The 22930-nt window shown below is 37.2% G+C and overlaps 1 protein-coding gene across 1 annotated transcript; it reads left to right on the forward strand.

Annotated features, from left to right (window-relative positions):
* The first annotated feature begins 5289 nt into the window (after window positions 1-5289).
* Window positions 5290-7664, forward strand: LOC148028679 (1,4-dihydroxy-2-naphthoyl-CoA thioesterase 1-like). The gene is made up of 3 exons (XM_087687465.1): window positions 5290-5700; window positions 6561-6752; window positions 7069-7664. Exons 1-3 carry the CDS (start codon window positions 5551-5553, stop codon window positions 7231-7233), a joined length of 507 nt encoding a protein of 168 aa, XP_087543591.1. The 5' UTR covers window positions 5290-5550; the 3' UTR covers window positions 7234-7664.
* The last annotated feature ends 15266 nt before the right edge of the window (window positions 7665-22930 follow it).

Here is a 22930-nt window from a genome sequence, read left to right on the forward strand (position 1 = left end):
TCCTTAGCTTCAATTTCATTCACCCATATTAAGTAGGATTTGCTACCTTTTCTTAATGCATGTTTAGCATGTGTGTGACTAAGCAATGGAAAATTATCTAAAGTGTGCATACCATGTAATGTGATTTGTTTTTTGTTAGAATGAATCTTTATTGAATGCATGGAATAATCTATATCGGGATTATATTTATGACGCCAAGGCATTCCTAAGATAATGTCACTAGATTGCAAAGGCACAACTAAGAAATTTTTGTGCTCAACATAATCGCCAATTTTAATTTCTAAGTCACGAACTTCTTGTCTTCCATTGTATTTAGTGCCTAAGCATGCAGCCTTGTAAATTCAATTCTTTGACTAATTTTGCAAAAATAAAATCGGGTGTGCTCCCATCATCATGTAAAATAATCTTTTCTCTACCATTCACAAGACATTTCATCGTTAATAAAGAATGAGGATTTGGCATACCTGGTAAAGTATCTGAATTAGTACCGATATCGTCATTGTCTTCTGTGAAATCTGGCATTTGTTCATGGTCTTCATCTTCAGTCGCTCCTAAGTAGTTGATGTGAACAGTTGGCCTTAACAATTCACCGCTAGATGTCCAGGTTGATGGCACTTGTAGCAGACTATGGGTTTGGCTTTGGAAACGTTACTGGTAATATGTGGAAGTTTAGGTATATTGGGATTTGGGTGGAAAAATGGCTTAGGATTTGGATTTATGTTTGATGGTAAAGCAGGGGGTCGTGTCTAGGATTTGTGGAAAGAAGATGAAACAAAGAGATTTTAATTGAATATTCAAAAGTTAGAATTGAATTGCTTTGTATCGAAGTTACCATTAGTTGAAAATTGTTGTGGTTGCTTCTTTCATCCTCGAATTTTGTCTTTAGCATCATGGGCCAAAGAAATTGCATCCTCGAGAGTGGTTGGCTTGAACATGTTCACCTCCGCATAAAAGTGACCAAGCAGACCAAACATAAACTTACACTTGTGGATCGCCTCAGGTACATCTTCGAGTATTTGAAGTTGCAATAAGGCATTCCAGAAACGCTCGGTATATTGTAAAATAGGCTCACGATCTCTTTATTGCAGTAAATCTCACTATTTTATTGCTTTTTCCTGGAATCAAGGTGGAAGAAAATTCTCCAAAATTTTCTTTTAAAAAGCCTCCCGAGTAGTGGGACAATCAATACTTTTGCGAACAACAGTCCACCATAGCAATGCTCTGTCCACTAAATGGTTAGTGACACACTTGAGTTTGTTTTTTTGGTATACTATTCTTCATGGAAATAATCATCAAACTGACTGATAAAAGCGGCAATGCTCTGTCCACTAAATGGTTAGTGACACACTTGAGTTTGTTTTTTTCGATATACTATTCGTCATGGAAATAATCATCAAACTGACTGATAAAAGCGAGAACAGTCTTTCCATCACGTAACCCATTAAAAGTATGGAATATGAAATTTCTTTTACTTATCTTGGTTTCTTTCCTCATAGATTGTGCTTCGAGTGTCGCATCGATTGTGCATTGCATAACATCTTTGGGTTGCAATCCATCTTGTTCGACAGTAGATCATTGAAGAGTGGCCAGTTGAGCTTGCAAAGTTTGACGTGCTCTTCATTCTCCTTGAAGCTGCATTATAATTAGGTCCAATTTTTGCTCCACCGTTGGTTTCGGTAAGTCACCTTTGGCCATACAATCTTTCATATTTTGATCGGTCATCGTGCAAAATTTCAAACAATCTCACACACTCGAAATCTTATCAGTGGGATGAGCGTAGCTCAAAGTTGGGTTTACAAGGCTTGCTTCTTCTTCTTTTTTAAATGGCTTTTTGCGATCTTTCTTCTTTTTGCGGGTACGAAAATTGATGAAGTCTTTCTTCCAATGAATATTTTGTCCGTGTAGATTGTGTATAGCAATCTGTTTGCTAGAAATTGGCTCTATCAAAGTGCAGGTATGAATAGGGGATTGCAGGGAGGTTGAAAACGAGTTCGGGATTGATTTGGAGAAGAGCTCATTGTGAACTTCCTCTATGCAGGAGATTTAAAGAGTAAGGCCTTTAAACTTTAATAAAGCTTAACCTTAGGCTTAAGCTTTTTAGTAAAAGGCTTTGATCCAACATTTTGGGTGTGACAGGATGTTAAGAGCTTTTTGATGTCATCGTCGGCCTACAGTACGTCCTCACGCCGCACTCGATGAGAATTGAAGAGTTTAAGTAAAGCTTAAGCTTTTATAAAGCTCTTACGCTTATTGTTAATGAAATTCTTACTTTTTGTCTTTGAGAATAAAAATGACTTTCAAAGAAACTTCCCGAGTGGTCCTTCGCGATCCAACAACACGGTAGGGGGTTCTTCACCACCAGGAACACGCTAGTATTTACGGAGACTGTAGAGCCCGTTCGTTCCAAAAGCTTCGCCTTTACACAAGATGGTAAGTGATTGGAAGCCCTTGATCTCAACTTCGCTCTGATACCATTGGTATGCAAATGGAATGTTGGATGCGTATGTAGCGAGGGTTGGAAGGTCCCCAAGAACAAAGAACTCTACTTTAAGCTCAAAAATCAAGAGGATAGACTTGCCCGACATGAGGCAAAAAGACCAATTGGGTACAATCTCCCCCCATGCCTTGTGTGAGCATTTCACAAGGCATGTATTTATACATTTATTCATCTCAAAGCTCAAAAATAGCCCAAAATTTACAATGTATGCTTTAGCTTTGTGTTTGGTTTTATCCAAATAAAAAATAAAGCGGTTGGGCGGCCCAAGAGTCAGGATGTGCCCAAATACAATGTCCAATAATGAAATATTTAAACCGTGCGCCCATGCGTATACAAAATAATAAATATTTATCAAGTGCTTCAATAAATAAGCGCGCATAAATACATATTAGCGCCACGCCTTTAATGATAAGACGCACGTCCTGATGCCAGGAGGCATATTCCACGGTGGATTCCGTGCCACGATGGATTTCGTGAGGATTTACGGTGGATTCCGTAAACTTAGATGACTAGGGCTCATACACAAAGTGGATTCTTTGTGCGAGAAGTTGATGGGGACGCCTGTCCTTTTCGGGCGTTTCATTAATTTAGTGTGTACATGGGTGATTCCATAGCGGGTGATTCCGCAAAATGCATATTAAATTAATAAACGTTTATGAGTTTAGAGTGCGCACTGTAATAAATTAAGGTTAGGATTTATTTCTAACCAGTTGATTTATTTATGTAGCTGAAGACTGCTAGGTATTTACTTTTGTCGGTTTAATTGTATTATTTTACTAACGATTGTGAATGCTTCAGTTGATGTGTAGAGATAGCAGCAGTGGCGGAGGAAAGCATTGGAGTCTAGCGAGTATTCGACCTACGGATTATATTTTGATAGGCGCCACGCCTATATTTTGTTATGTCTATTGAGGCATTGATTATTGATTATTATTTTGTATGCGCCTATGCGCACGGATATGTTATTTCTATTTGGACACTGAGATTGGGCGTGCCAGACTCTATGGGCACCGTCCATTAGCTTTATTTCCTATTTTTGTAAAAGGCAAACTCAAAAGCTAAAAGCTTGTCATATTTTTGTAAATTGGGCTATTATTGAGCATGAAGATGGAAATGTACATAAAATACATGCTTTGTGAAGCGCTCACACAAGGCATGGGGGGAGATTGAACCCAATTGGTCTCTTGCTCTTGTCGTTCATGCTTTTTACATTGTTTTTTGTGCAAAAAGGTAGAGTTCATTGTTCTTGGGGACCTTCTGGGATTCACTACGTGAGCATACTGCGACTGATCTGCGCACCATGTCCAAAAAAAATGATAATTTCTTCTAGATAATTTGAATATACGCTATCGCCCAGTGCTTCCCAACGCCACCACCACTTGCTCTACACATCAAATGAAGCATTCACAATCGTTAGAAAATAATAAAATTAAACTGACAAAAGTGAATAATTAGCAGCCTTCAACTACAAAATAAATAAATAGGTTGGAACTCTGTCCTAACCTTAATTTAATACGAGTGCACTCTAAACTCATTAGATGTCCATTAATTTAAATATGTATTTTGTAGAATCACCCGCTGTGGAGTCACCCACGTGCACATTAAATTAACATGACGCCTGAAAAAGACATGCATCCTTGTCAACTTCTCACATAAGGAATCCACATTGTGTACGAGCCTCGACAAATAAATATAGTTTTATGGAATCCATCGCAAAACCTCACGGAATCCACCGTGGAATTAAAAAAAAAACTCACGGAATCCACCATGGAATATGCCTCTTGGAATCGGTTTTGGGAGGGAAAAAAACTTGTGAGGTGTTTTTCCCAAAAGCCCGGGTTTTTAGAGAAAACCGGGAACCCCCTCACGTGGTCCCCCCTCCTAAATCTTTTTAGTTAAGGGGGTTAAAGAAAATACCCTTTGGAATCCATGTGGATAAAATTGCAAACACGAAATTAGAAACCTCACATAAAAGTATTTGGGGTATAAAACTCTCATGAGAACACCTCCCATGATGTTAGCATGATGTGGGTATGCCACCTCACGTTGTTAAGATAAAGGTGAAGAAGATTATAACAAAGTAAGAATATAAAATATATATTTTAAAATTTTGTGTGAAGGAGATAATATTAGGCAATATTTATGGATTAATCTAATTTTTATAACATTATTAAAATACTATCTTCCATTCTTTGAATGAGACATATATCTAACTTGCTATACATACCAATTGCTTTTGGATAATAACATATGTCTAACTCATATAAAATATAGAGCTATATATACCAATTACTTTTGGAACCATACCATGTCTAAGAATTATTTTTTAAATATTAATTTCTTTTTTGGAGACAAAAGAAATTATCCATATACAATAGGATCAACATGGGATAAGCTATATATCACTTTATGGAGTTCAAGAAAGAGTTAGAAATTATATATATATATATATATATATGTATGTATATAACCACTAATTATTTTATTTAAAGGAAAGAAGGGATATTCATTCAAATAAAGAAAAGAAGAAATTAAAAAATTACAAAAGTATGACTTTTTTTCACATTTTCTGAACAACGACTTTTCTTCACAAAGGGAACAACACTAAGGTCCGTCTTTTACGAGCAGGACCAATAAGAGGAGGAGGATGGGGATATTTCAAATTTTCTATTTAGGCGAGAAGATAAACAAGCCCTAACTAACTTTGGGACTGTGGACTGGGGAGCTGCTATTTTTACAAAGCCTTGGATGAGAGGGTCAAAGGCACACCCACTTTAGAGGCACTGGGGGAGATTCCGGGGTGTGACGACAATAAAAGAAGAAGCTTCTCTACATCCTATCGTGAAAAGAGTGGGAGATTGCCTTCTTCGCGCGGGCAGAGACACGCAATACTTGCTTGTATTCTATACTGGCCTCTCTCTCTCTCTCTCTCTCTCTCTCTCTCTCTCACACACACACACACACACACACACACACACACACAACAATAACCACTGGAACACCAAACAGTTGCACAGGACACTGCTCCTTTCCTTGTGCCCCCGTCTGCTGCCATGGCGGACAAGCAGACCTCTGTCGATGCCGTGGCTGATCCGTCGTCTCAAATCCTGGAGGAGTGCATGCAATTCATCGGCTTCAAGCTCGAAAGCTTCAGCCCCGAATGCGTCGCCGGTCGATTCGTCGTCAGTAACAAGTCTTGCCAGGTTTCCATCTCTTGATTACCGCGTCTTCCTTCTCTCTCTTCTGTCTTCGTTTTTACTTGAGTCGCATCGGCGCTCAATCGAGTGCACTTCGGGAGGGTTCAGAGGAAGGTTTTGCTATTTTAATATATGTAGGCTCACAGGCATAGATTTTTTCTGAGCGAGCAGGGGAACCGTTGCTAGCTATCAGCTCGGTGTGGTCATGCAAAGCAATATATTACAGTAAAAGGTGACCATTGATTCGCGATTCGAGCACATTGTTCCTCTTTTATCTTGTATCCGTTACGTGATGGGCATACGTTTCTTCACTCTTCATTCTTGAGAAGGCTGAGCAGACCAGATAGGAGGCATTGGCTTTTCCTTGCTTGACGAACTGATGATCAATGAAGACAGACGATATCTTTTCTGGTGTTAATCCGGAGATTGGTGTGATCCAGAGATTGTCTTGATTTTACTTATCTCTTGATCTCCCATCCAGCATAATCGGAAAGATATCATGATCAGGATAAAGATGTGTTTTCTGTTGTAAATTTGCATCAGCGGTTGTCTTGAGTTTTGCTCATATCGGTATCCCATACGGCAGAACTGGAAGGAGCTCACGAATATTCAGGACAGAGGACATGTAAATCTGCATCTTGGTATATATATTGTAGTGGTTGCTTTCGCTTGTTTAATTAAATCTGCGTCTGGTACAAAGTTAAGACTGACATTCAAACTTGTCGTTATATGTTTGATATGTGATGTAATTATTATCAGATTTTTCTAACTGTGTTATGGATTACGGTGCTGGAATCAGTAGTTAGTCCTTTGATGCTTGCATATTGGGTTCTCGTTACTATTGTTTCCCTTTGCGTTTGTTGCAGCCTTTTGGTGTGCTTCATGGAGGGGTGTCTGCCTTAATTGCAGAGTCTCTTGCCAGCATGGCTGCTTGTATTGCCTCTGGCTTTCAAAGAGTGGCTGGTGTTGAACTTACCATCAACCATATAAAAGCTGCACCCATAGGGACAGAGGTGTTTGTATCAGCCAAGCCCCTCCACAGGGGCAAAAAAATGCATGTATGTCCTTCATACTCCCGTGTCTGTTGAACAGGATGCAACTGTGACAACTATAATTGATATCAAAGATCCCCTTTCTTGAAGTTGGGTTAATGGCAGGCCATTTGACCTCCATTCTGTTCTATTCAGGAAAACCATAATGCATCAAGTGACTGGAAAGTGAGCACAAATTAAAGTTTTGATTTCAGTATTACTGAATGTTTGAATGGTTTGTGAATTGAGTGGAAACGGTAGAAAAACCTAGTCTGTCTGCATGACTCATACCTCTTTCTAATTTCTATCCCGATGTAACTCAAGAACTGGGTGGATTTTGCAGGTCTGGGATGTCACATTCTCAAAAGTGGAGGACTCCACTCAAACATCATCGGATCAAAATCCAAGCAGCCCTATCATTGCAGTTTCAAGGGTCACTTTGATGGCAGGATTAACTGGAGAGTCCCCTAAACTGTACAAGAATTTAAAGCTGCATGCGCGGCTTTGAAACAAGACTGCAGATGGATGAAGGGGTTGTTATGGAGGAAATATTTGTCATGGAGGGAGATAGAGATGGAGATGAGATCAGTCATGGGCATAGAGAGTTCCAATCATTGGAGATCCATAGTTGGCTCACAGAGAATCAAAAGGAAAGGTTTGGTTTAACATGGCCTATAATAGCATGCAAATTTGCGTAAATCATTTGGTAAAAGGGGATCTTCTCATCTTGGGACTTGTCTATTCTAAGAATCTTCTCTCACCAAGGGAGTTTTGTAAAATAATGGCAACTTGAGCTGAAGATACATTCACATAATATCTGAAGCTGTTGTATGAAACATGTGGGGAAAAGCATGTCAAACACGCCAACGCACTTCGTGCAGGTTGAGTAAATCGATATTTCCCAGCTAAATGGAAAGTAGACCTTCATAGAAAATGAAATGCATACTTGTCTTGGAATGCTTGGGATTAGCATATTCTATCGCTTGTGCTTGATTATTAATCAAACCTTACATTGCTCTTTTCACAACAGGCTCACATGGATACAAAGAGCGTTTCTCCTTTGCCAACCTTAAAGAAGGTAGATAATTGGGCAAAACACTTGAACATAAATTGAAAGAGCAGTCTTGTCCTGGTATGCCATAGACCGCCTTGCTTTTGCTCTCTTGATATTAGAACCTTGCCCTTGCGAGCAAAATAATGGCAGATGCCTGGCGAAATCTCTCTTACATTGGCATGGATGTGAAATATTGTACTATGGTGCAAGATAAGAAAAATCTGTGATGAAACAAGTAAGAACTAGGCCTTTCACCTAACAATTCTCATTGTTTGTGTGCATTCATCGTTCTGTTGGAAGTTACCTGATGCACAAATGGAATGCATGTTTTGCCGTGAATTTTTCCTGCTACTACCTGATGAACATGAGATTATCAAGCTCTCTGGTTCATAAGTTTTTTGGGTATCAAACTATCCAGAGGAGATTTATAAGATGGTGCCTATGCTCATTCCTGTCGTATGAGCTGCTTAGCTGATGAACATGAGATTATCAAGCTTTCTGTTTCATAAGATTTTTGGGTATCAAAAATATGCCGAGAGTGTTTGAATGGAGTATTGAATTTATAACTAATCCCTCACCCAGGTTGTTGAGTCGTGATGATAGGGTGTTGATACCTCCTCCCTCACTCGGAACCACGTCCTTGTTGCTTTTTATGCTCTCTTGCCCCAGGCTTGCAATACAATATTCGGCCCCCAAGAAGGGCCCTTTATGTTTAGCCCCGAATCACTTGTGCTCTCTACCGTGCTCTGATATGCTTCCACGTGCCTGTGTTGGGTGATACCTCGTGAGCCGTGTTCCACCGGGGGGCGGGTCACCCTTGCCTTGAGACGGATCCATGGCAGGTTCATCACACTTGGTTGGGGCCGGGGTCGGGGGGCCTTCACAGCCTGTAAGACAAATGACTAGTATGCCTCTTGGCGTTTCTGAGTTGTTGGCTTCTCTTTTGGTGGACTAGTATCTTCTTGATTTCTACTCTGCCCTACTCCACCCCCCTTGAGCAACTTGTGTTGGGTGGCGCCTGTCGGTGGCAGCCCAAAGAAAGCTGCATTTCCCATTTGAGCAAGGACCACTGCCGTTTTCCTAATTTTCAGGTTCTGGATTGCTTCTTTTTGCCCTTGGGTTAGCTCAATTGGTGAGCGCATGGATTCCAACTTTGCTTCCATTCTTGCAACAACGGGTCTATCATGGTGTAGAAACTACAAACAAAATTCAAGTTAGATTGATTTGGCTACTTTTGAGATTGCTCTTGAACATAATTGAGTTTCTTTGCAACCATATGTTCCAAAGGACCATCCCCCTTATGCAAGTTCAAACTGAGAAGAGAATCATGTAGGGCTTGCCCCAACAAAATCTCCTTCTAGTTTAGCTGGTAAGGGTGGTAGTTAAATAAAACTTCATATAACCTATGCCAACTAAGGGTGGTGAAATAAAACTTCATATAACCTACGCATGGTGGTCAAAGCGGTAGAGTTTGAGCTCCTTTGCCACGCCAAGAATAGATTCTTGTCCCTAGTACCATGTTTCTATATAAAATTCACATAAAAAGAACTAGTACCATGTTTCTATTTAGTATAAAATTCACATAAAAAGAACATATTGCTTGGCCTTGCAACATTGGTTGGATTAGTATATAGCTCCCTAGAAGCTTTATTGATACATGTGCAATATCTATCATTCTAGTTCATTGATCACATCTAAAATTGTGGAATCTATCATAGGTAGGTTCATGTTAGACAAATGACTAGTATGTCTCTCAACGTTCGAGTTGTTGGCTTCACTCTTGGTGGACTAGCATCTTCTTGATTTCTACTCTATCCAACTCCATAGCTCTTCGGCCATTGCATTGGTGGGTGGCAACCCATTGAAAATTGCATTTCCATCTGAGCAAAAACTATTGTCATTTCCCTAATTTTCAGGCTGTGGATTGCTTCTTTTTGCCCCTTGGTAAACTTAATGGGCAAGCACATGACTTCTAGCTTTGCTTCCATCCTTGTGATGAGTCTAGCATGGCATAGAACATGTGAACAAAATTCAAGAGCTAGATTGATTTGGCTACTATTGAAATGGCTCTTAAACACAATCGAGTTTCTTTGAAACCATGTGTTCCAAGGCAATAAGCATTTAGCTTGTAAGACAAATTACTAGTACGCCTCTTGGTGTTTGAGCTGTTGGCTTCTCTCTTGGCAAACCAACATCTTGATTTCTACTCTATCTTGCTCCATAGCTCTTGAGCAACCACCATTGGGTGGTAGCCCATTGAAAATTGCATTTCCCGTTTGAGTAAGGACAATTGCCATTTCCCTAATTTTCAAGTTTTGGATTCCTTCTTTTTGCCCCTTGGTAGCCTTAATTGGTGTGCGCATGACTTTCAACTTTGCTTCCATCCTTGCGATGGGTCTAGCAATGGCATAGAATTGCAAATAAAATTCAAGAGTTAGATTGATCTTGCTACTTTTGAAATCGCTCTTTAACTTAGCTAAGTTTCTTTGCAACCATATGTTCCAAAGGACTAGCCCATTTACGCAAGTCCAGATTGAGGAGGGAATCTTGTTGGCTTCCCCCAACTAAATCTCCTTCCAGTTGAGTTGTTAAGGGTGGCAGTGAAATAAAACTATATGTTTCAGCTCATGATGTTCTTATTTTGGGGGAAAGTTATGAAAAGAAGTGGCAAAGTTTGTGCTCCTTTGCCACATTGAGAACATATTCTTGTCCCCAGTACCATGAGGGTGGTAGTGAAATAAAACTTTATACAACCAGCTTATGGTGTTCTTATTTTGGGGGTAGGTTATGAAAAGAAGCGGTAGAGTTTTAGCTCCTTTTGCCACATTGAGAACATATTCTTGTCCCCAGCACCATGTTGTTTCTATTTAGCATAAAATTCACATAAAAGTACATATTGCTTGGCCTTGCAACATTGGTTGGATTAGTATATTGCTCTCACTAGAAGCTTTATTGATCACGTGTGCAATATCTATCATTCTAGTTAATTGATCACATCTAAAATTGCAATATCTATTGTAATTAGGTTTAGCTTGTAAGACAAATGACTAGTACACCTCTTGGCGTTTGAGTTGTTGGGTTCTCTCTCTTTCCATTTGAGCAATGATAATTTCCATTTCCCTAAACTTTAGGTTCAGGATTGCTTCTTTTGGCCCCTTGGTCAACTTAATGGGTGAGCGCATGACTTCCAACTTTGCTTCCATCCTTGTGTTGAGTCTAGCATGGCATAAAACTTGTGAACACAATTCAAGAGCTAGATTGATTAGGCGACTATCGAAATCACTCTTGAACACAACTAATGTTCCAAGGCAGTAGGCCTTTAGCTTCTTAGACAAATGACTAGTACGCCGCTTAGCGTTTGAGCTGAACATGCTTCTCTCTTGGTGGACCATCTTCTTGATTTCTACTCTATCCAACTCCATAGCTCTTGAACAACTGTGTTGGGTAGTAGCCCACTCAAAATTGCATTTTCCATTTGAGCAATGACCATTTCCATTTCCCTAATTTTTAGGTTTTGGATTGCTTCTTTTTTCCCCTTGGTTAGCTTAATCAGTGAGCACATGACTTCCAACTTTGCTTCCATTCTTGCGATGAGCCTAGCATGGCATAGAAACTGCAAACAAAATTCAAGAGTTAGATTGATTTAGCTACTTTTGAAATTGCTCCTGAAAACGATTGAGTTTCTTTGCAACCATATGTTCCAAAGGACCACCCCCCTTACGCAAGTCTAGATTGAGGAGGGAATCTTGTTGGCTTTCCCCAACAAGATCTCCTTCCAATTGAGCTGGAAAGGGTGGCAATCAAAGACAACTTTATACAACCAGCTCATGGTGTTCTTTTTTCAACAGTAGGCCATGAAAAGAATTCAGAGAGTTTCATCTCCTTTGCCACATCGAGAACAAATTCTTGTCCCTAGTACCATGCCATTTCTATTTAGCATAAAATTCACATAAAAGTATATATTGCTTGGCCTTCAAACATTGGTTGGATTAGTATATAGCTCTCACTAGAAGCTTTATTGATCACATGCACAATATCTATCATTCTAGTTCATTAATCACATCTAATATTGCAATATCTATCACAGTTAGGTTTAGCTTGTAAGACAAATGACTAGTATGCCTCTCAGCATTCGAGCTGTTGGCTTCTCTCTTGGTAGACTAGCATCTTCTTGATTTCTACTCTATCCAATTCCAAAGCTCTCGAGCGATTGCGTTGGGTGGTAGCCCATTGAAAATTACATTTCCATTTGAGCAAGGACCATTGTCATTTCCCTAATTTCCAAGTTTTGAATGGTGTCTTTCTGCACCTTGGTCAACTAAATGGGCGAGTGCATGACTTCCAACTTTGCTTCCATCCTTGCAATGAGTCTAGCATGGCATAGAACGTGTGAAAAAAATTCAAGTGTTAGATTCATTTGGCTACTATTGAAATCCTCATGAATACCTTGGCTTGCTTGGGTGTTGAAGATGAAATTCACGAACCTTAATAGGAGCTCTTTGAAGATGTTAAGTTGGTTCCCACATTCCTTCACTTACATCATAGCCCTTCTAATGGACATGATATTGCAATCCATCTCTTGAAATTCTCAAATCTAGGATTTTTTTCTCCTTCATATTCTTGGTGATCTTCAATTAGGATTGGAGGCGATGGATTTGGTATTCTTCCAGGAATAACGGATGCATGACATGGCTCCAAGACTAAAACATGGAATATAAGATATATTTTCATGGACATGGAAAGCTGGAGATGATAGGTGATTGGATTTACTTGGCTAAGAATCTTTAAGGGCCCAAGTTGTTGATAATCCAATTTCTACGAGGGGTGAGAAGAGTGTAGATCACATTAAAGAAGCCAAACTTGATCTCCAATTTTGTATGATGGGTATTGCATACGAAGCTTATCTGCATTTCTCTTATATTTCTCTTGAGCTTGTTTGATTTGTGCTTGCAACTCTTGATTTTGTTTGATCTATGCTTGCAACTCTTTGTGAATATTTCTCTTGAGCTTGTTTGATTTGTGCTTGCAACTCTTTATTATATATTTCTCTTCGTCTTATTTGGTCCATGCTTGCAACTTCTTATGAATATTAAAGATATGTTGAGCTAAGTCTCTAGCAGTTGCATTCTTCTCTTGTGATCTTCCATGATTGTCCATCCTTGGTTGTTGACCATAATTAGCAAAGAATGGTGTGAATTGAGTGCAGGCATGGAAGGAATTATTATATGAAAACTCAACAAGGGGTAATAGATCCATCCAATGACAGTTGATTGTGCATATAAGGTATTGCTCCAAGACTTGATTCACTCTTTTTGTGTATCTATCACTTTATGGCTGGGTGATTGGCTAAAGAAAGATTCACTTGTACTCCTGGAAATTTAAAGAGGTTTCTCTAAAACCAAGATATAAATTGCCATGATCACAAACAATATCATTGGTAACCTGTGGTGCTGATATACCTTCTCTAGGAAGGGCATTGCTATCCCTTCCCCATTAATACTCTTGGTTGTTGGGACAAAGTGTGCCATTTTTGTGAATCAATCAACCACCAACAAGATGGAATCATACCCTTTGAAAGAAGGTAGTTCAACAATGAAGTCATTAGATAAAGATGACCATGGCGTACTTGGAATATGTATTAGTTAAAGCAAGCCATGAGGTCAATGACGAGGGACCTTAGCTTGATTGCATGTGTCATAAGAATACACAAAGTCCTTGACTAGTTTCCACATTTGTGACCACTGAAAATCCCTTGAAACTAGCTCAATTATCTTGTTAATCCCAAAATGGCCTGTTGAGGGGAGATCATGTCTCTTTTTAAGTATATCCACTTGCAAAGGATCAGGATAAATACAGAGTAGTTCTTTATAATAGAGTAGCCCATCAATGTTCTACTGGAAATCCCTTTGAGTTTCTTGACCGTGCTGTAATTGCCTCCTTATGTCCTTGGCGAATGAGTCTTTTGTAATTTCATTTTTGAGCTTTGATAAGAATCCAAAGTCCTTGGGGATTTGCTGATAATTGCCTTTAACAACAATTGCTTAGATTTCGAAATTACTAAATTTTGTTGGTCATGGGCTTGATTGCCTTATTTTGGTGCTAGGTAGGATCTTTGAGATAAAGCATTTGGCTTTCCTTGTTGGTGGCTAGGCCTATATGTAATGTGATGAAGTCAAATTTGGATAGGAAACTACTCCATATTGCTTGGTGACGATTCAAGATGTGAGAAGTTATAAAATATTCTAGATTCTTGTGATTAATATAGATAATGATCTTATGAGGGGCTTCTTCAAGTAAGTGTTGCTAGGTCTCCAACGAGTCCACAATAGCTAGAAGTTCTTTTTCATGAATTTCACACTTGATTTCTGCAACAAATAATTTTCTCAAGTGGAAAGATATTAGATAATCTTGATTGTCATTGCTAATTTGGGATAGAACAACTCCAAGTATAAAATCTGAGGCATTTGTCTCCATGATAAAGGGCTTCGATGAATTTGCATGGATGTTGAGGTTGAGGCTTGCTTTAATATTTGAAAAGCTTGTTTAGCCTTTTGATCCCATATAAAATTGTCCTTTCCAGTTAGGTTGGTTAGAGGGGTAGCAATTGCTAATGTTGAAGCACCCAAGCTCCAATCTTGGCTTAAGAACATGTCAAGAGTATAAGCAAGTATGTGGCATCAATTGCATACATTAATGTATCCAATAGATATCTCATAGAGCATCAAATGACAATAGGCATATAGTTCTCCTAGATAAATGACATTCAACCTTGTTATCATAACAAGGAAATCTCTAAGAAAACTAAGCCAACAATGTGCTCAAATCAACTCAATAGCATCTCATAACATTGCCATAGCATCCCCAAGTGATCCGACATCAAATATATATTTCAAGAAGCATAAGTAACCTCCAAACAATAAGATAAGTGCTACCCTGGATTGTATTGCACATGCTACCCCGTTTGCATAGTCAATAGGTAAAGCTTGATGACTCAAAACCAATGTGCAATGTCAATGACCAATGCCGATGGTTCTCAATGATTGGAGCAAGTGTCCAAGAGCCAGTGATGATGTTAGATTGAGGGTAGCTCCCCAAAGTGCAAATCACACCTAGCTGGCCTACTGTTGGTTATGTTGAGATAAATGGGGAAAAAAGGGATCTCAGAAGCTCAATGAAGCTTTGGAACCTGCCAAAACAAGATGGGAAGCAAGTGAGCAACAATACATACTACTTCAAGTTAAGGACATGGCTGCCATGAAACCTGTGAATTGTAGGTATTCTCCATAAGTTGAAGGTCCCTAGTGCTATCTTATGTTACTTGATTGCATGTTCATTATTATACATCCATCCACTTCTATTTATCAAAGTTGGATGAATAAAGTAGACCAATGGATTCCCTTGGAGTCCATTGAAGACATGGGACAAGCATTTGATATTCATATTCCTACACCAAGTGGAATGCTTAAGTCACTCGCACTGAGTGATTGTTGGAGACCTCTAAATCTATAGGAGCATCTTGTACTAATGGGAAGCATTAGAATGAAGAGCTTTAACTTTTGTATTTGTGATAGAAGGGTAAGCTTTTTAATACTAACATTGTTTTATTTTACTTGGTACAGTTATGTTTGAAAACTTATTAAATTTTATTTTCTTTTATATGGGGAAAAAATGGAGAATAATTTGTGTGAAGATAAAAAATGTATAAAAAATTCATGATCACTAGATTTGATTGATTTTGTTTTATATATATATATATATATATATATATATATATATATATATATATGATTTGATAAAATTGTATATTTTTTAAATTTCAAAAATCTATTTTAAGAATTTTAATGGATTTTGAAAAAACAAAATTTAAAATCCATTACCTATATAGACCAATAACTTGGTCTCAATTTCATTTCTAATTTTTCAAAGACTTCTCTCCCAAGCACCCTTATAGTCACCTCCTACATCCTTCCTCCCTTAGGTGATGGATCACACTTTTGCTAGCTTCATGCAATTTCTTCAAGGCATGAGTTTGCTAGGAGATTAGACTTCTACCAAGTCTTTTATCCCAATATCAAATATTATTATATGGTATTGTGACATGGTCCAAGCTGGTAGTACTCTATCAAGTACATGAATACATATGTTTGATAGTTTATTGTTGGCTTCAAGGACTCCATCAAGGAATGGGTGCTCTGCAATCTTCTAAAGTCTTTTATCCCAATATCAAATATTATTATATGGTATCATGACATGGTCCAAGCTGGCAGTACTCTATCAAGTACATGAATACATATGTTTAATAGTTTATTGTTGGCTTCAAGGACTCCATCAAGGAATGGGTGCTTTGCAATCTTCTAAAGTATTTCAATGACACAGAGGCATTTCACAAATGACTAGGTCATTTTTATGCCAATCTCACCCCCACCTACTTCAAGTAGTTTGCTTCTTAATCGGCTAGGGAATACAGAATTGATCAAGGTGGAAGGCTTGCTGAAAGATGTCCTTAACCCAAATCCTTCACCATTGGACAATGCCAAACATGAAGCTAAGGTTGCAAAAGAGATAAAAGCTCTCAATCTTATGGTCACTAGAGCTATAGTCATTGTGAAGAGTGGCATGGGGAGTGGATCAAGTGAGCAAGCAGACACAACATCTACCATCATTGTAGACTATCCTATAGACAACATGAGTGAAGTCTTCATCGATGACAAATAATTTGTATTTGTCCATGATATGGAGAAATTTTTGGAGTGAGGGAGGATGAAGCATTGACAACACTGGCAATCACCAATGAATTCCCCCTTGTATATGAGGGTCTACTTGCAGAATACAACAACCAACAAACTAAATATATACAAGGTGCACTCATGGCTCTTGGAGATTCCATCAACTTGGTGGAGCATGCTATAGTTGGTATCCAAGAGTAGGAAGCAATGCAAGGTGCACTCATGGCTCTTGGAGATTCCATCAACTTGGTGGAGCATATAGTTGGCATCCAAGAGTAGGAAGCAATGCAAGGTGCACTCATGGCTCTTGGATATACCATCAACTTGGTGGAGCATGATGTAGTTGGCATCCAAGAGTAGGAAGAAATGCAAGCCATCTTGATGGCAAGACATGTATCACTAGAAGAGTAGCAAGGCCCCCCAATTATGGGTCTAATACAATTTTAGACTTAACCAAATGCTCAGAGGTTGTTGCAATGTCGAGCAAGAAGTAACTATAACAATCATTTCTCTAAACATTTTGTTTCTCTACATATACTATTTTGAGCTAATTTCTTGTCAATGTAGACTATGCTTAACATCAATGACTTTACAAGTCACCAAAAGACCATACTTTGGGTACTCCATATTTCCAAAGAATCATACTTCTCATAAAAACATGATCCATAATCATATAATATATGTTTCAAAAGTATGGAGCATTGATATTAGATTTGAAATGTCAAATTACAAAAATATGGAATAACATTTAAGTAGTGAAATTGAAGACATACCATGTAGTGGGTGACTTGGTTTCTCCCCATGCATTGAAAACTAGCTTTGTAAAATCATTGACTACCTTATGAAATTCAGTATGATGGAACGATCAGTTGACAGGTTTAGCATTATATATACTAACTTATCAAAAGAATGCCAAACGTTGGCTTGAGAATTTTTAAGACTAGGGTCTCTTTATAAATCCATATTGTATTTACACAAATCTTTCCACATCTCCTACAACTTTGATGGCTTGCGTGTCATATTGCTCAAGAATCTCTTTGCCTTCATCCCACTCATTGATATTTTTTGTGCTATATCATAAGTTAGGCCTGAAATTTTCTATTACCTTTTAATCTTAATCTTGCCTCTGTGTACACCTAAAGAATTTAATAGCTTCTCAATTTTCTCAATAGTTGCTTTGCATCTGGAGGGAGGCTTGAGATGCAACTTCAATAACTTGTCAGTATGCACATGAGGCAATGCAAACTAAAAAAATGGGCATGCTCAATGTTAATTGGAAATATGGCTTTCCAATTCTCGTGAAGACCATGTGACCTATTCAATGGTGCCTTTCTGTTGCAGGCCAGTGCTTCTCCATTTCATACAACATTATCCATGGCCTTAGAAGAATTGTTTGTTTTTATGCAAAATTGACAAGGCAATGATGTTGATGCCTTAGTGTCAAATTTGAACATACACTTCAATGTCTCAAGATCACTACATAAGTGCCAATTTACATTGAATTCTACTTCTTCCATGTAGAGCTTCTCCGACTTGTTTGCCTAGTTATTATATCCAAATATGGAGTACATTCAAAGATCCAAGAGAGAACATTATAGATATCCTTGGACACTTCATTTGTTGCTAACTACAAAATTTTATTTTTCAACTACACACTAAATGGTCAGACAAGCATGTTATCTTTCATGTAGGCCATGGTGTGGTGTAATTCATCAATGTAACACCCACCATCTCAAACTTGCATCCCTTTACAATTTGGCATTTGTCAACTTGATAACAAACTCCGAGGTTGAAACAAAATCAAGCATTTATAGTTGGCATAAACTTAGTAGAAATAAGTATACCATATTGAATCCTCAATGCTATATTAAGACAAATTAATACTTTCTATGCATTGCACCTTGTAAAAATAAGTCATGGCATGTTGCAACTTAACTAGGTCAATAAAAGTATTATTGAAGTTATCATAGTCATAAGAAGTTACCTTTCTAGATTGCTTTTCTACCCAAAAGTATCTAGTATTAACATTTTTTTTCAACGATTAAAAAAATACTATTCTATTGAATTAGTAGTAGATATATTTTGTGCTCATCTTGTAGCTCTAAGCCAAAATGTGTGTGGTAAAATCATGTGCTTTATTTTACTAAAAGCTAATGCATTTGCTATCATACTATATATGGCATTATAGCCTTCTTGACTAACCCTGGCTATATCACATGCTATTCGTACTTCTTCCACAAAATTTAAACTATTGAAAATATCTATAATATCCTCATTTAAAGTATCAAAATAGAGTGGTCAATGCCAGGGTTCTCTCGAAATTCCAACAAAATGCTTATATTTTAAGAATGCCTCTTCAGAAGCTCTATCTTGGCTGACCCTCACATTGGCCTTTGGTATCATTAAAGAAGTTTCTTTAGAAAAGAGATATCATCAAGGAGTCTAGTAATTTTAGATTGTCTTTTAATAGAAAATAACAAATCATAATGCTTGCACATGTGTTTTTCGCGCTCTTCCATTCAAGGATAGTGATAGTATTGGTAGTAGTCAATGTTTCCTTTCCTTATGACCCATAGGAGTTTATTTGTACCTTTACTTCTGAAATATCCTTATCCTTCTCCATTTTCACCAAAATCAATTTTGTGAAGCATCCTTCTCCTCCAAGATTCATTTTTATTGTATTTTCTCTACCATCTCTTGTTCCTTATCTTTGAGCTACTTCAATTCTTCTTCAAGCTTATGCACTTTGTTTTCTTGATCTTGTAAGGATTTTTTCAATACATTAAAAAAACACTAGATTGTAACGAAGATTGATGAGTGTTATATAACATTGATTGATAATATTGATGCATATGAATATTTTCATCTAAGCATTTGCAAATAAACTAGTAGATCTTTTTCATCATCCTGAACAAAAGTGAGCAACAATGAAGTGGCATTAAAATGTTGATTTAGTCTAGTTGTATGGTCATAAGGATACAAGGAACCATCTATCTAAAGTTTAATATATGAATGATATTGGAAATCAATGGTTACGTATAGACTACACTATATAAAAAATATTTAAATGCATACATAATATGATTAGGCACCATTATATATGAAAAATACCCTTTTTGGAGAGGGGAGGGAAAAAAGTCACTTTTTGGAGTTATAATTAGCCTCTGCCCTATTGACACAGCACTTAGGAAGGGTATGGAAGCATAGAGTAGATATGTAACTACCTCTGCAATGTCCTAAATACCACATACATAGGTATTTGAAAAATTAGTATTTCAACTTGCAAATGATTGGTTATCTTTTGAGAAAAAGAAACCTCTTTTTGTAAAAATTTTTAAAAACTCATTTTTTGAAAAAAAAAATTGAGTTGTTGAAGTGGTACTTAGAAGGAGTAACGAAGCATAAAGTAAATATGTGACTATCTCTATAGGCTCCCACCACTTGTCGATGTATTTAAAAATATAAATTGATTTAGAGGTATTTAATGTAAAAGATTATATAAAAATGAATATTTTAACTTAAAATATGATTGGATATATTTTGATAAAAAACCTATTTTTATGAAAAAATAATTTTATTTTTAATTTTTTTTGAATGTAGCATTTTTAGAAGAGTGGTGATCCCATCATTGAGAATGAAAAAAAGCTAGTTACCAAGGTGAAAAGAAAGGGAGATCTCCCTCCTTTCTAGGTAGGGTCTACCACAAAAAGTATGGTGGAGTCTAAGAATGTAAGGGGACCAAGGAACAAAAAGGCATGTAGTGATGACCATGGAAGAGGGGCTAATCCAAGATTAAGGATTTCTAAATCGATTTCTTATGAGTCCCCTTTTGAGTTCATATTATCACGAATTGCATGGTGGGAGGACTTGCTTGAGCTACTCTGCCAAATACACACCATACACACAAGAGGAAGCTCATTCAAGAACACAAGAAGAGATATGGAGATCAAAATATTTTCATACTAGTTTCTTCTTCTTCTTTTTATACACAATAAAATGTACACAAAGTATAGATAAGATACAACAAAAAGAAAAGTGGTACACTGAGCCAAACAGTGCATAATTGACTATACTAATCAATTGGCGCTATAACTATGCCAATTATAGGCTCCCAGCCCAAGGGGCTAAATGTAGATGTAGTACTAGATGATGTTTCTCGTCCACTAAGGCTTATGATTCATGCTTTTATTTTTACATGTGACTATCATGATCATCATTACCATTCAATGCATCACCTCTAGATGCATACCAGCTGCTCATAACTTACCTGTGAGACACGGTTATACTAGTGATACCCTTTCTGCTCTAAAGAGTATATAACAAAAATATATTTTTAGTCTTTGGATCAAGCTTCTTTTGCTACTCATCTAGCACATGAGCATATGTAATACAATCAAACACTTTCAAGTGTATCACATCGGGTTTCTTGCTTGTAAAGCATTCTTCAAGAATCATTCCATGAACTACCAACTGTGGAAGTTATGTTCATAATATAGATAGTAGTATGGACATCTTCAAACCAAAAATATTTTGGCAAATTCTTTTTAGTCCATCAATGCCCATGCAACTTCTACAATTTTTCTATTTTTCCTTATTGGAATCCCATTTTTTTGTGGGGTATACCTACACATAAATTATCTCTTTATCCCATGAGACCTCAAAAAGTCACTGAACTCATTAGAGAGGTACTCTCCCCCTCTATCGAACCTCAGGCACTTAACTTTCAAGCATGTTTCTATTTTAACAACAACCTTGAAAGTTTTGAAGTGCTCAAACACATCACTATTTTCCTTCATAAAATACATCCACAGCTTTCTTAAACAATTATTTATAAACATGACAAAATATTTGTTGTACCAAATTGACATGCTTCACACACCTTATGAAATTCTATAACTCTAAAAGTAGGCAACCCTCTAACCACCCCTTTAGACTACATTAATTGCAGTCTTTACACATTTGTGTGTGCAATATATTTGTGTCATATTTCAATGTTCACTCCTTTTTCTTTAGCATACATAGCAGTATTCATAGCAAGAATTCTAGTATTTGCACATTTGTATATGCAATAGGTTTGTGTCATATTTCAATGTTCAGTTCTTTGTCTTTAACATACATAGCAACATTCGTAACAGGAATTCCAGCATCTAAAGTAAACATGTGGTCACCAACTCTACTTCCTTTTACGACCAATGTGCACTTATCATTAAAATCTTCCACAAAATAACACTTTTTATTAAATCAAACCTACAGTCCATTCTCTACCATTTGGTCAACTGACACTAAAGTCTGGTGTGATGGATGGCACATGTAATACATTTGAAAGATTTTTTGTCTTATCATCATGCAAGGACAAGGGAATCATATGTAAAATTAGGTGGCATGAATCATCACCTATCTGCACATAACTTAGATTTTGTAAATCTACATCTCTCCAAACCATTTAGCATGGTTGGTTATATGATTAGATGCACTTGAATTAATAAACCACACATCATCATGTATACAATTTTTTATAATAGCATTCATCATATGTTACATAACAAATAGACACTCATTTTTATCTTCATTCTATCGTGAAGATGATGCATAGCTTCCTTGCTATAACTTACCACTACAGATAACATCTCCTTCTTAGCATAGCATTGGGCTGCAATGTGACATGTTTTACCACAATATTGATAAAAATATGAGAATTGCTAGAATCTTTGTTATGCTATCCATCTCTTTCTCTAGAGCTCCCCCTACCTCTAAACTTTTCACACCCTCCTGAAACCTACATTTTTTTGAATTGTAGATTTAATCTATTTTGCTAGTTATCATCAACACGTTCCATACCATGGTCTCTTGAAGAGAATCTTTGTGACATTTTGTTCCTAAACTTGAGTAAAATGCATGAACTTGTTCACCACTTCTTTTAGATGATTCACCCTACATGTTGATCTCTGCAATGATCATAAGAGAGACCAACTCATCAAAAATTGAAAATGGCTTCTACACATACAAAGAAGTGACAAATGATTTTTAAGCCTCATTTACAAACATACTCATTTACAAACATCTTCCCTTTCTTCAAAGTATTCAACTCTTGCTTGAGTTGAATCTTCCATACCTTTGTATTTACTGAAAACATGTTCTCAAAAATTGTCCAACCTGCATGTGAAGTTTTTGCATTTTTTATACACCCCAACATAGTATTATTAATGATTGTAGATAACCGATACATTATCTTTTTGTCTTTTTCATTTCACTCTTTCCACACCTTGAATTATTCTGCAATCTCACAATATTGCTTATCTATGGCTCCTTTTCTTTACTTGAAATGAACTCATAAAGGCCTTTTCTAATAGGGAAGTTTTTCACACAAAACTTGCATGATGGGTGATTGTTCTTGTCTAGCTTCTTAATGATGGGATTTCCACTAT

This window comes from Lygodium microphyllum, chromosome 11 (assembly GCF_053477565.2).
Source record: "Lygodium microphyllum isolate KBCC chromosome 11, Lygodium_microphyllum_v1.1.10, whole genome shotgun sequence".
NCBI classification, from domain to species: Eukaryota; Viridiplantae; Streptophyta; class Polypodiopsida; order Schizaeales; family Lygodiaceae; genus Lygodium; species Lygodium microphyllum.